At 49.6% G+C, this 14,539-nt stretch overlaps 4 protein-coding genes across 4 annotated transcripts in view; 2 read left to right on the top strand and 2 right to left on the bottom strand.

Annotated features, from left to right (window-relative positions):
* BDW74DRAFT_170798 (Pfs, NACHT and WD domain protein) overlaps nt 1-1,730 on the bottom strand; it is a gene marked incomplete at both ends in the record, with an annotated part of 2,477 nt that extends 747 nt beyond the window's left edge. Inside the window, 3 exons of the mRNA XM_073727216.1 lie at nt 12-14; nt 48-1,319; nt 1,353-1,730. Of these exons, the coding sequence (XP_073579116.1) occupies nt 12-14; nt 48-1,319; nt 1,353-1,730 (1,653 nt within the window). The remainder of the gene's footprint in view (nt 1-11; nt 15-47; nt 1,320-1,352) is intronic.
* Nucleotides 1,731-4,071: 2,341 nt separating this feature from the next.
* On the top strand, nt 4,072-5,106 carry BDW74DRAFT_182716 (uncharacterized protein; the record flags this gene model as incomplete). Its single annotated transcript, XM_073730322.1, has 1 exon — nt 4,072-5,106. The coding sequence occupies one exon, from the start codon at nt 4,072-4,074 to the stop codon at nt 5,104-5,106; it is 1,035 nt and encodes a 344-aa protein (XP_073579115.1).
* On the bottom strand, nt 5,029-6,707 carry BDW74DRAFT_188236 (alpha/beta hydrolase family protein). Its single transcript, XM_073731666.1, has one exon. The coding sequence runs from the start codon at nt 6,407-6,409 to the stop codon at nt 5,207-5,209; it is 1,203 nt and encodes a 400-aa protein (XP_073579114.1). The 5' UTR covers nt 6,410-6,707; the 3' UTR covers nt 5,029-5,206.
* Nucleotides 6,708-12,231: 5,524 nt separating this feature from the next.
* Nucleotides 12,232-14,539, top strand: part of BDW74DRAFT_188232 (uncharacterized protein) — a gene marked incomplete at its 5' end in the record, with an annotated part of 4,257 nt that continues 1,949 nt past the window's right edge. Inside the window, one exon of the mRNA XM_073731665.1 lies at nt 12,232-14,454. Coding sequence (XP_073579113.1) covers nt 12,232-14,454 — 2,223 coding nt within the window. The remainder of the gene's footprint in view (nt 14,455-14,539) is intronic.

The following is a 14,539-nucleotide window of genomic DNA, read 5'->3' as shown; positions in this document are numbered from 1 at the left end:
GCGGACGCGACTGTCTGCCCGTCAGGTAAGAAGGCCACTGCCCTAACCAAGGCTTCATGGCCCTTAAGGGTCTGCTTCTCAGCGCCGGTGGCCGTATCCCAGAGCCGGACGGTTTGGTCACCGGAAGCGGACGCGACTGTCTGCCCGTCAGGTGAGAAGGCCACTGCGTTAACCAAGCCTTTGTGGCCCTCAAGAACTTGTATACATGGATCCCAGGACTCCTGCATTACATATGCCTGCTTTAGAAAGTTGAACCGCTGATCCCAGTAGAGTTCCTTACTCAAACTTTTTCTAGGACAGAACACAAGAGCGCTAACATATGTTTGTAGAGGTGCCTCTTGTATTATAGTAGCATTAGCACTTGCAAACCTTTCAGCCTCTTTAAAGATAGCCTGATACTGGCTATGACAAACTAAAAGCTTTCTGAGGCTTAGGATCCCGTGCCGGAGCTCACCAATCAGGCCAAGGCTTTCTAACCAGTGGAGGAGATGTTGCTTGAAAAAATCTGATATCTGATTATGTGCTGATTCGGGCCTCTCCAGAGACTTGGAATTAATAAAATGGTCCAACCAATATATGCAACTATATCGCAAGTCAAACAGCGGGTCAGGCTGTGGCGAAAGCTTTGCTATCTCAGAGACTGGAGCTCCTGGATTATTGATGTTGTAAATATTGCGTCGTAGTTTGGCTGAGAGGCTCTGCAGAGACTCGCGGAATATTCTGTGATGTATTGCAGAGGGTCCATACGGAAAAACAGCAGCTGATATCTTGGCATCACTAAGGTAGTCTTTGGCAGATTGATGTATGAGGTAAACTTTGTTATCCCGGATCGCAAGAAAAGATCCGCACATGCGCACAACATCTTCCAAATCGTCAAAGCCATATTGTTCATTAGACAAGCTAGTCAAACAACATAACTCGTGCAGGTGAAGCGGTCGGTATCCAAGCGTAATAATTGAGAGAACTAATATGCATGGCTCGCGATCCTGCTCTTCAAAATGTTGTATTTGCTGAAGCATTCGATCGTAGAGTGGGGTTAAGCCTCGGGGAATTCTGCCCACCAACTCGACAACTGCTGCCGAACGCCGGCACTTCTGCATTTCTTGGACTACCAAGGCCACCCATAGAAAAGTGCCATCTGACTTTTGAAGCAGTTGTTCCTTGACCTGTTCCAGCAAGGTTGGATTGCGTTGGAGTATTTTTAGCCAAGATACTTTGTGATTAATATATGCCGCAACAGCATCAGATATATGAGTCTGATTTAGCTCCAGGCTGAGCTTGGTTTCCTTGTCGCCGATCTCTAGTTCTTGCTCGATATCCTCCCTATTTCGGCTGGAGACAATCCACTTCACCTGGGTGGCCGACACGGACTTGGTTCTTGCAATAAGCTGAAGCAGATCACATAGGCCTGTCTCACACTCATCAAGAGCATCGACAAGTAGATAGGTCATGGCATGTGTAGAATCTTGGATCATGTTTTCGAAAATCGCAGACAAGCTGTAGAACGGGTTTCCACCTTCAAAGAGCTTTGGGTTGGTATCATATTTTTCTCGTAGATGTGAAATCAAATGTGGCTGTTGCCGAATCAGCATATAGATTAAACTTCGCAGGATGCTGGTTGCATTGCTCAGTCTGGGATCGGTTGCTTGACACAGAAAGTATGCTATTGATTGCGATGGCTGTGATTGATTTTGCTGTAACAGTTCATTGATTATCCCGATCATAAGCATGGTCTTGCCCTTGCCAGGATCGCCCTTAATCCAAAGCAACTGGCTCTGATCGCTGCTATGCCATTTCTGAAATTCAGGATTGCCCAACACCCATCGAAATGAGTCATCCAGTAAGCCGCCCTTTGTGGCCTCAATGCGTCGTCGCTCGGTTTCTGGATCGGCGACCAGCAAGTCTCGCAGGCAGGCTTTGTCTTCACCTGTGAAGTCTGGTCGCATTGTTCAATGATTAGCATGCAAAAAGTAGGATGACATAGCAACGCACCTGTCCTGACACGGGGTGGTTGGATAGCAGACTTTGGGGTAATCTCCGACAGCACTGCTTTCGCGAACGCCGCTGCCATCGCTGCTGCGTAAGGCTGCCAATCCTTATTCTTTCGCTCGTCGCCGTAATCGCAAACCCCGCGGATATTTCCCACTGGGATTTCATTCATCACACCCGCGGCCTCCATTTCCAGGCCGATCACGTTGTATTTGTCTCTCAATTCATCCCTATCCCGCCTACTTTTCAGCAGCTTATCCCCGGACCCGATCGATCCATACCACACGCGTGTGCGTTTAGTGTCCGGTCGGCGTTGTCGAGCAACCGTTGCATTATCACAAGATTGGTAAAGAATATCGTTCTCCTGGCCGGGGTCGGAAAATTTTGGGTCCTTCCGTACTGCCTCGTTATAGTATCTCAAAACTGCTTTCGTAGCTTGTTCTTTTGCCTTGATCATACCAATCGCAGAACTGACGACACGTGTGGTTTGAGGCAGCGAATGCCCGTAGCGTAGTAACTCAAAGTCACTTGCACCCTTCTGTTTTCCCAAACCATATGGTAATATCGCTGGGTAATCTCCCTCCGAAAGAGCTACTATGACATCACCCAGTCGAATATCGCGCGGCGGGGAGCATGCGAGATTCGGCAGGCCTGCAGCGACGCCCACTAGCAAGCCAAACCACAGGTTCGGGAAAGATTTTCTCACATGACTTGCCAGAGATGTTGCAGAGCTTGTGCCGTATGGTTGGCCAGCAGCAAACGTGGCAATCACAATATTATGTCCGTGTATCTCACCGGCGCGAAACACATAGTCATCGCCGGGGCTGACCGGAAATCCTCCCGTATGCACTTTATCCAACATCTGTAAGGCAGCTTGTACCTCGATCTCAAGTGGGGCGATCCATGCAACGGTATAGAGGTTCGGGTCGAGGGTGGGCATTGTGGGCTTAGCGCGGCGGGGAGCCAGCCGGCTTTTCACTGGACGGCAAACTCAGAGAGCGGTGCTATGAAGAAAGGCACGTGAAGTGAAGGCGCCTGTTGGAAGTATATGCTGTTAGCTGGCTGCTAATTGCGAAGTGGTCACTGAATCGAAAGATGTTATAATAATGTTGAAAGATTAAGGAGGATAGGTCGAAAGGCTTTACAGCACTTACTTAAAGTAATCAACGGTGGCGCTGGTGCCTCAGCTGCCTTGGCGTGTTGCACAAGACATCTTACCCCGCTCTACAGACACATGGCCAGCGACCGTTCTGCCATCAACTAACAGTAGTCAAAGACGGCGGAATATTCAGTTGAAACCAACTTGCAGATGCCGCTCTGGAGGGGTAGGAACACAAAGCTAAAGAAAATTGATCGGGATTCCTCAAACTGTGGGGCATCATCCGCTCTCCGGATGGAGAAATAACGGCCTAATACCCTAACGCTGTTACACATTGGCCTTGCGAATTGAGGTGACCGGCATAGAAGCTAGGCGGAGTGTATTCTTGGCTGTTATACTATGGTTTGGTTACTTTGAGTTTCTGTTCGACGTTGTACCATTCACGGCAGAGACGGGCCGGAAATAAAGTCTAGCCTCTTTAAATAAATTAGGGCTTCGGGGTTAGGCTTTGAAAACAAGCTCCGTCTGTTTTAAGACATAGAAGGACATTTCGGGTCGCACTGTAACCACCCCGAGCGAGCAACGGTTCACTTCACACTGCAATAAACAGGAACTCCTCTCCCTGCCTCCATGTTCATGCGTAGTGCTGGTGGTCACATTATCGTACCCAGTCAGAATGCAGGGCTAAGCGCCGGTCCCTTACCGGTACAGTACTATTTTTAAGCAGGGCGCCAACAGCCAGTTATATTGAGAGTTCATATCTGAACCAGCGCATAGGTCCTGGGTGCTTAATCGATTGAGTTTATTCGTGAGAAGTAGCGTAAACAGGATTACCCCTGCAGGAAGTGTGTCAGAGACCACCTGCATCCTCCTCGCCGCTCGAATCGAAAGCCGGAAATAAGAACCGCGCGTACCCCACCAAAAAGCACAGTATCAATGTGAGTGTCTTGACATGCCGTCCGGTCCGTCTGGTGAAGCCCAGCATGAACTCGTCCGAGTCCGAGTTAGTCGGATGGGTAGACGAGCCCAATGGACGAGGCACCCTAGGGCTCCTGACGACGTGCCTCACGACGATCTTTCTCTGCACATGGGTCGTCATACATCCCCGAGTCTACCAGAGCGAATCGTTTGCAACATCCCACAAGCTCGCGCTCCTGGCGAAAACCCTCCTCGCGCCCGAATTTATCGCCGTCGAGGGTCTGCAGGAATGGGCGCAGTGCAGGCGAATGATCGAGGAGTGCGCGGGACACACGAACGGAGAGTTCAAGCTCCTCCATGCGTATTATATCAGCATGCTGGCCTTGCGATATCGAACCGCATCGGGAAACAAAGTCATCTGGCCTAATCAGTTTACGTGGTTGCTAGAGCAGGGCCTCGTTGACTGGAAGAGAGACCATGCGAGTTGGGGACTTACCGAGAATCAAATCCGCGACAAGAACAAGAGCGACAGCATTACGAAGCTGATCACCCTGTTCCAGGTGCTGTGGTTCGTTGCGACGTACATCATACGTGCCGCCAACGCGCTTCCACTTTCGCAGATGGAGAGCATGACGCTCAGCTACATCCCACTGTTCGCGATCCCCTACTTCTTCTGGTGGGAGAAGCCCAAGGATGTCTTCGCGCCCACTCTTGTCGATCTCCCTGGCATGTCTCCCGATCAGTTGGAAAAGCTCGAGTCCATGGCCCTGAGCGACAAGTTCGACGACGTCAACGCCCAGAAGACGTACTGGAGCATATGGTATCTGACCCCTCGAGTGTTTGAGAAGGCGGAAGAGGAACGAGAGCTGGAGAAAATCCGAGCAAAGGCGAATAAGCAAGTCAGCCGAAGCAGCCAGCAAGAGACGCCCAAATCGCCCACATTCGACGAGGCGGAGATGCCAGGGGTAGAGCGCGAGGGCAAACCTCGAAAGGACACTGTCGTGGCACACTGGGATCCGTATCTCTACAACTCCCAGATCATCCGGGCGCTCTGCTCTCTCTTCGGAGCCTCGTTTGGAGCTCTCCATCTGGCGTGCTAGAACACGGCCTTCCCAGCGGTCGCAGAGAAGTGGATGTGGCGGATTGATCAATGACATATATTCAGAATGTATCAACATATATATATAAATATATATATGGTTAAATGGTAAAAGAAGGGTCCGTCGCTTCAAAGTGGCGCATCACGGCCATGGTCACAATGGGATAGCCCATCACCACATCGTGCAGGCCACTCTTGAGGATCTCCTCACGAATCACCCCGTAGTCCGTCCGCCACTCCATGATCGTCCCTGCAGCACCGAGATTGACTCGAGACTCCATCTTCTTGTACTCGAGGTCCTCGTAGGTGATGCCGACCGGAATCGAGCCGTTGACCGCATGCCAGAAGAGGAGTTCAGAGTGGTGCGAGGGAATGTCCCAGTCGTCCTCGGCGTGGACGATGGTGAGACGGTATTTCTCTGCGTTAACCTCGTTCAAGCGGACCATTTGCGTGATGCGTTCATTGGTCAGCCATTTATCGCGGATGAAGCGGAGCAGATAGTTGAACAGGGCAGGGACTCGGCGAAGAGGCGAGAGGATGGGAAGAGTTCCTGCGACGCGGTAGGTGGCGACGAGCGTCGGGACATTCACAAACGGGGCCACAAGGACAGTGCCGGTAAAGACTGTGGGGGGGGACTGCGAGGCAAAGTGGTGGGAGACCGCGATAGCTGCAGCAGTGCCCATGGACTGCCCAAAGACCACAATCCGAGAGGCAGGAATACCAGCCGCGTCCATGGCCCAGTAGGTCACTGCGAGTGCGTCCTCAATGAGGCCAGCTTCCGAGGGCTTCCCCTTGCTCCGTCCAAACCCACGATAGTCAAAGGTCAGGACGTGGATCTTGCCGGGGTGACCGGCAGACAGGGCTCGGTAGTTGGGCACTCGATACCCCGATGCGACCGTGCCTCCTGCTCCGTGCAGGTGGATTACCAATCGCGCCTCTGGATCATCGCGCAGCAGCCTGAATGCCAGGCGAGAGGTGATGTCCGAGACAAACCCGGTCGGCTCGGCAGTGAGAGCCAGCTCATGCTTGCGGTACAGCTCGATCGGCAAGACGTGCCAGGCGTAGAGTTGCTGGTCAGCGCCAGTCGTGATGGCAAACGGAGTAACCTGGTTCTTGAGAAAGCCAAAGGTTTCGGGGACATTGAGGTCTTTGAACCAGGTCATCTGGAGGGCGTGCAGGTAGACAACGTGCGACTGAAAGGTCGGGGTAGTGAGCAGCCCTAGCAGGACGGCGTACAGCCCTGCTGCTGCTGCCAGCGAGGTAAACGCATACTTGCACAGAGTTGCAACGAGGTCGAGGGCCATGGTCGAAGTGGTTTCGGAGTCTGAGAGCAGAGAGTTGCAGGAAAGAGAGATGGAGGAGGCTGGGCGACGCTACTGCAGCTCGGCGCTTACAGTCGCGGGGTACAATGCGGTACCGGTAGCGCCTGCCTCATACTATGTAATATGCTGCACCCCAACACTTGTCTTGCCATAAAAGGTCACTGCCTCTCGCCCAGAAGAGTTCCTAACAAGTCGTGTATAAAACAAGGACTGACAAGATGGGTTGGAACGGGAAGGTGTTTTCAGGAGAGCGGATCAACGAAACACTGCTACCAGAGCTACGATAGGACGATGGCTGTAATGTAGACTTATAGAATGCAAACCTATTCCATTTGATCCACTGATACACCAAGCTTTGTCGCCAAATCCCAGCGCCTCCTGTATGCCTTCACGACCTCACTCGCTGCCACAAGCTCTCGTATTTAACTGCTATGTTGTTGACACCGCTTATGCGATAGTTAACTATACTCGACCCCGACCAGCGTTGGCCTACTTGTGGCTTACGTAAGGGGTCGGGTGGTCCCTATTGTGGTGCGCTTAGATTATTTTTGTAAGGTAGGTAACCCTGCCAATGCTTTGAGCAAACAGTGCCAATTAGCCAAGGCGGTCATCATATTCATGCAAGGATACAGCACCTTGCAGGTTAGGCTTTGGCGTTTTCAAACTCTTTGGCTCTTTCTCAGCGCCACAACCGGAAGCTATTGCGCAATAGATCTAGTCTATAAATGTCTGTAATTAAGAGTTGTATGAGGAGAAACATTACTATAAGGAAGCTTTCCCCTTTTAGTAGCCTGTTGTCCTTCAAGAGGATTCCATGCAAACCAATCAAACAACTTCCACGCCTGGCGCTTGAGATTATCGCAACATGGTCTTCCAACTCTTTGAAGTTACGTTGTCGGCAGTAGGCGTGATACCCATCGTCTCGGTCCCGCAGATCATGTCACATTTATCTTATCTGGCCAAGGATTGAATTCACTTGGCTTCATAAAGACTATCGCCGAGGCATCTCGCTGCTATCCTGTTACTGCAACAACAAGGTGCTGACAGATGAGGTTCAGTAGTGATCCATGGCCAATCTCACCATGACTAGTCCCTTCCTCATTCGCGAAAATTCTCCATATGACGCCACTCAGCAGTGGCATGCCCCCACACCCAGTAATTTCCATGGGTCGCCAGGTTCGCCATCCAACTTTAGCTTGATGGGCTCGGACTATGAGTCCGCTGCACGCTACTCTAGACGATCCTAAATACCAGATAAGCTTCCCCTACTAGGATTGGATGACTGGCGTGAAGGACGGGTATATAAGGAAGAGCTACCTACTTGTATTCATTACTCCATTGAGTGGAAGCTTGCGTTGAACAAGCGAGTTGAGACAAGCGATACTGAACAGAACCTGGTTCTGGCTCCTAGTGCCTACTCGGTGAAAACACTGAAGCCTAAACTCGAAAAGATCATTGGTGAGAAGTTTTCACCTAGTCAGCGAGTTCGATGGGACGACACTGCAATCACAGTTGCGATCAACGATCGTTCTGAACACAACCTTACAGAAAGGTTTGAGAAAACAAACATTAAATGGTCATCTATTGAAGATCAGCTCCGGATTGGGCGGATTTGTTTCGTGCTGGCAAGAAGTTAAGGCTACTAATCACGTTTTATCATATAGGAGACAGCCGTTCTTCCCCCAAAAAAGTAGACAAAAGAGGTTTATCGGCTCAAGCAAATATGGACTGTCAACTTGATGCTGAGCGCAGCTCTGGTGTATCTGACGCATAGAGGCATGTTTATCAGATGATGCGGTGCCGTGACAAGAACAAGGCCCTCACTGCCTAGAGGGCCCTGTGACACAGAAGCATTACCCACTCACAACACACCACTTACAGAGTCTTAATTGACTTCATCTATGATGGCGGAGCCCTGAGGGCCGAACGAGGCATACCCAGATGGTTTCAAGATCAGTTGAAAGCGGAGGATCGACTATTGAAACCCAAAGGGAAAGATAAAGGCCTGGCGTCCCATGGGGGGTCTTGTCCTCCAATCAACATTGTTCTGCCTGCGCAAGTAGCACCATAACCCATGCCAATTACTACACCCGATATGACTCCAGGGGTGCAAGTCTGGAACACATCTGGGTTCAAGCGTCTCAATATTCCCGGTGCTTGTGATGTAGCTATCGCTGAGTATAGCGAATGGCATGCATCCAAATGGAACGACGTGGAACTCAAGAATAACTACCGAAAAGCTGGTCAAGTGGCACTCGAGAACGGTCTTGACCTGGAACAGATTGCGAACAGGCCGGATCCCAAGTTCTTTACCCAGCGAGAAATTGATATCGGCACTGCCCATCGATTTGTCGATGACATTATTAAATGGGTTAAGTTCAACTCCACGCAACATTTAGCATATTTCAAGTCTAATTAAGAGCCTCTCTCCACCTCCTATCTTAATACATCTTGCTTGTGGTGACATAGGATTATTGGCTTCGAGTGAGGGTTTAATTTCCATAGTCATAGATTTCTTTAAATACAAACTAAGAATGTTCTAACTGGGTCTTCTAAAAAAGGCGACGTAGAGATAGCTGAATTACAGTTCATCTATCATCACGCCTGCGTGGCGGAAATGTCCTCTTGCACTTTGCTCCCGTGCACCAACGGCGTTGATGCAGAATCTCAGAAAGCTATGGAAATCTCGGCCCGGGCAATCCAGGTAAGTTGGAAGCTCCGCTTGATAAATGCTTTGAGCTCTGAAAAGAATTCCTCGATAGGGTTCAAATCCGGTAAATAGGGAGGTAGGTACACTAGCTTATACCTGCCTCGGAACACATCTGTTTAATGCGGCCTGTATGATGGAAGGATGCATTATCCATGATTAATACCGACTGCGGCGCCGGCCATTTGCCACACATCTGCCACAGTGGTGAAGAAGCTGCTTAATGAAGTTCTTGAAGAACACGGATTTGGTTGAGCCTTGGGATATTCAAGCAAGCACAATACCATCTTGAGCATAGGCTGGTAGGATCTGGTACCTCTGGCCCCGCTGGAACTCATGTATTTAAATCGGGGCCACCCCACGTGGAGACCAGCCCGTCCGTCTACGTCCTGCACGCTTGTCGCATCCTGACTCATCCACATAAACAAGATGATACGAACAATATTAGGAGAGGCTATAAAGGTAAAAGTCCTGCAAGTCCGCGCTTTATTTATTTAATATCTGCCAAATTACCTTTCTTAACCATCCATTTTCAGTAAGTGCCCTGCTGATGGTGCTCGGCGTGACGGAGACATTGAATTTTTGCTGGAGGATGGATGCCATCTCATCAAGATAAAGACAGGGGTGATCGCGCAGATAATCACAGAGAGCCTGTAGCATAAGGGGTATGATGCTGCGCGGCGGACCTACACGCTTCTTGGTTAGCGCTTGAGCGCTGCCAAACTGCCTCATATTCGCGCTGATTTTGGTCACAGTCTGTTCCATACACTCGGCGGTATTAGCGATCTCGCTTGAGGTTAGAGATGTACGGGTTATTATATCGTGAATAAGTCTTGATTTCCAGGAGGGGAGATTTGGTGCCATGTCTGCTTCGAGAACATAGAAGCAACCAAGGTTCCCTCGTGGAAAAAAAGCCACTAACGTAATTCCCGATCGGTCGGTCGTTTTCCCAGCAACCCTAATACTCAAAGAACATTGAATTCAGATAACTCCACCAATTCTTATTCAAATTAATTATACAAAACATTATTAGAAGCGCGACAATGCGTTCTTATATGACCCAGCTCTCTGCATCTTGAACATCTTGGTGGGGCGCGACTAGGTTGAGTTGAAGCTGGCAGGGCACTTGCGCTTGACCCCCCCCTTCCTGCCTGAATTTCATTATTTCTCGATCAAATAAGGTCTCGCGCTTCTTGAATTGAGAGGCCATCTATCGGTATCATTTGTCGCTTAGATCGTCCTTTTTTCTGCATATTATCTGCCACGAATAAGCGGAGATCCTCGTTTTCCTGAGCCAGCAAGCTGGCATTGTAGATGGCCATCTCACACCCCTTTATAAATTGATCTAGCGCCTGCTTGGAGGGGGTTGACGGGCTCCGGGAGCCCTCCTTAAGAAGCTTTTTAACAGATAAAGCCTTTCGATTGACCTGGCGGACTGTATGGGGTGTACAGAGCTGTGAGGAAGGAATTGAATCCCTACCTCTGCTGGGAGGGGGTGTAGGAGTTGACAGCTTTAACTTTAACTTATCAAGTACTGCAGTGGGAGAATAGGGAACTATCCCAGTTGCCCTGAATCCGCTTTGAATATTCTCCTTGGTAAAGACCTTCTCGTGTGCTTCTGGATAGGCCTTTAAGAAATCCAGCTTGTCAATGATGTTAAATCCCAGGCGCCCTTTTTGCTCAATGATCCCCCCATAAGCGCGCTTTAAGGGACCAAAACAACCAACATCAAGAGGTTGCAGGAGGTGAGATGAATGAGGAGGCATGCAAAATGGTACTATATTATTCTCCTTGCAAGCAGAGTCAAAGGCAGGCGTCAGGTGGCTTCCGTGCCCGTCCAGAACTAGGAGGGAGTACCCCCCCGTCCTCCGCCCTTGTATAGCTGGGATGAAGCATTTTTGAAGCCAGCGAAGGCCTATTGCATCCGTAGTCCACCCATTATCACTGACTTCGATTCTCCAGGCCGTAGGGAGAGAATATTCCTCGAACCATCCCTTAATATGGCGCTTTCCTTTGAGAATGATGGTGGAGGGGATTGACCAACCCGTTGAATTGACGCATTCGATAGTTGTAACCCATTCCCGATTGCCTGGCTGTATAATACATGGCTTGCCAGGCATCTCCGCTCGAGCTATCACCTTTGTAGTTGCAATAAGCCCCATAGCAAACCCATTTTCATCGAAATTATAGATATCTCCGTCGAGTATACCATGCTCAACTTTGACACGCTGTAGCTCATCGAAATATTGGCCAATTAACTTGGGATCTTTACATAATGCTCTTTGATGATTAATCCTTCGAGCAAACCTGGATTTGACTTCAGGGCGCCTCTTCGTAAACTCTGTTACCCAGTTCTTTCCGATGGGCGGATACGGCGCTAAGGAACCAGCATTATGAATAATTTGGGCCATCTCACGAACTCTGCAGGGCTTAGGGGCTGCTCCACGTATGTCAAGTGATACTATCCACGCTATTAAGACCTCTTCTTGCTGCAGGGAGAGTCGGTGCCTGGGATTGCGGAGTTCTGCTTGACTTTGTCGGCCCTCTAGTCTTCCTCTGAGTGTATTCGTAGGAATGTTATATGCACGCGCTGCGGGCGCAATTTTTGAGTATTTTCCATTTTTCAAATCTTGTATTGCGCAGGCAATTCTGCCCTCTTGCTCAACTAAATTTTGATTCTTTTTACGCGCTTTTGGTGGCATGGTGGTTGATTAAAAACAAAGGCAGGATACGCGATGAGTTTGTTGGGGAAAACGACCGACCGATCGGGAAGAACCGACCGGGAATTACGTTATTGCTGTTGTAGATGGGACACTATGATTGGCTAGAGCAAAATGGAAGGTCATGGAATCCGTGCGATAACCAAATAAGCTAAGACAATAACGGAAGATATTAGATCCTCTCCGGGAAATAACCTGATGGACCAATCATAGTTGATTGCCGGTCAAAGAGTCAGCTTTGCAGGATTCCGATCACAGTGCCCCTCTTCCGTGCCACAAGTGCTGAACCTGATCTCATCATGCTGCACACTCACTCCTTCCGGACACGTTAGTCTCTAAATCAGCTCTACTTTTCATCGGTTCTCGCGCCGCCGACCATGGCTTCCCTCACACATGATGACTATACAGTCGCGTGGATCTGTGCGCTGCCACTGGAGGCGGCCGCGGCCCGCGCCATGCTGGACAAGACCCACGCCCCACTTCCACAGATCACCGATCCGAATGCCTACGAATTGGGCGAACTGAACGGCCATCACATAGTCATTGCCTACCTGCCAAATGGTGTATACGGAACAGTGTCCGCCGCAACCGTCATATCCCGCATGCGTTTGACCTTTCCCCGGCTCCGGTTCGGACTCATGGTAGGGATTGGAGGGGGGGTCCCCAGTCAAAGCAATGACATTCGATTAGGTGACGTGGTTGTCAGCAAGCCAGGAGGAAAGCATGGTGGGGTTATACAGTATGATTATGGCAAGGCTATTCAGGGTGGACAATTCGAGCTCACTGGTATCTTGAATCAACCGCCACAGGTTCTATTAACGCATATGAGTCAACTTCAGGCAAAGCAGATGACTGGTGGTGACAATGCGGTTTCCGAACTAGTGAACGAAGTACTGGAGCGAAACCCTGACATGAATGAAAGATTCTCGCCTCCTGAACAAAGTACAGATTACCTCTTTCAGTCCACCTACCACCATGCCGAGAAGGATTTTGATTGCGAGAGGTGTGACAAAGAAAACTTAGTCATACGACAACTACGCCCTATGGGGACACCATATATCCACTATGGGTTGATTGCCTCTGGAGACCAGGTGATGAAGGACTCTGAAACGCGAGACCGTCTATCCCAACAGCACGGAATACTCTGCTTTGAGATGGAGGCCGCAGGCCTCATGAATGAGCTTCCGACGCTTGTGATTCGAGGAATATGCGACTATTGCGATTCACATAAGCAGAAACAGTGGCAAGGATTTGCAGCTTTGACAGCAGCAGCTTATGCAAAACTTCTATTATTAGCCATGCCTGCCTACCAAGCATATTCTGGCTCGCGGAAGAGCGATAACACCCGGCATTGGATGGTCTCTCTGCCAAGAAATCCAAAATTTGTCGGTCGCCGGGATGAGATTGGAAAGCTGGAAGAACTTCTTTTCGCGCAGAACGGGCCTAGAAGGATTGCAATTACCGGCTTAGGAGGGGTCGGGAAGACCCAAGTCGCCCTGGAATTAGCATACCGCCTGCGAGACCAAGATGCGGAGTGTTCGGTTTTCTGGGTTCCAAGCACTAGCCACGCAATGGTTGAGCAGTCATTCTTAAAGATCGCACAAATACTTGGACTGTGTAAAGACAAGTCGGCAGATGTTAAAGAACAGATCCAGACCCACCTCAGCTCTGAGCGTGCAGGAAAATGGCTCCTAATCTTTGACAATGCAGATGATACAGAAATGTGGCTATTGGGCCATAATGGAACTTCAGCTCTTGAGGACCTTCTTCCCCAAAGTGAGCAGGGCCGCATCCTATTCACAACCCGTAATTGGGAGCTTGCTGTGGATCTCACAAATTCGAGTATGCTTTCTATCCCAGATGTGGATAAAGGAGCTGCGCGGAACATCTTTGAGAGTCTACTGGTGCAGAAAAGCGTGCTGGAGGGCGATAGCATTGTAGTAGCACTCTTGGAGCAGCTGGCATTTCTACCCTTAGCAATCGCGCAGGCAGCCGCATATATCAACAAAAAACGCTTGGATCTGGCCACCTACCTGAAACTTCTACAACATGAGGAGAACACCGCCGTGGAGCTTCTTAGTGAGGACTTTAGGGATCCAGGACGATACAAGGATATTGAAAATGCCGTAATCACCACCTGGCTAATATCCTTCAAACAGATTCAACATCAAGACCCTTTGGCGGCGGATTTTTTATCTTTCATAGCATGTATCAACCCGCGCAATGTCCCACAATCCCTTCTTCCTTCCCAACCTTCCGAAAAAAAGAGTCTCGATGCTCTAGGGCTCTTGGACGCATACTCCTTCACAGCCCGCCAAGAGACAGCAATAAATATGCACAGACTGGTGCATATTGCGATTCGAAATTGGCTAAGGAAGAATGGATTGTTCAGTTACTGGATCCAAAGAGTGGCAGATCAACTGGAGAAGGTCTTTCCGGATGACGACTATACAAATCGCAGACTCTGGAGAGACTACCTTCCTCATGCTCTGGCGCTTGTGCATGATGACGAGTTTGTCAAAGAGCAGGAGAACTATGTTAATCTTGTCCAGAAGATTGCAAATTGCCTTGCTAGTGATGGAAGATATCTTGAGTCCGAGGTTCTATACAAGAACATACTAAAGATTAATGAGAAAGCACAAGGACACAAGCATCCCTCTACGCTTACCAGCATGGCCAACCTGG

The sequence above is a fragment of the Aspergillus multicolor genome (genome assembly GCF_047715735.1).
Source record: "Aspergillus multicolor strain CBS 133.54 unplaced genomic scaffold BDW74scaffold_38, whole genome shotgun sequence".
NCBI classification, from domain to species: Eukaryota; Fungi; Ascomycota; class Eurotiomycetes; order Eurotiales; family Aspergillaceae; genus Aspergillus; species Aspergillus multicolor.
This window is presented reverse-complemented; position numbering and strand designations above follow the sequence as displayed.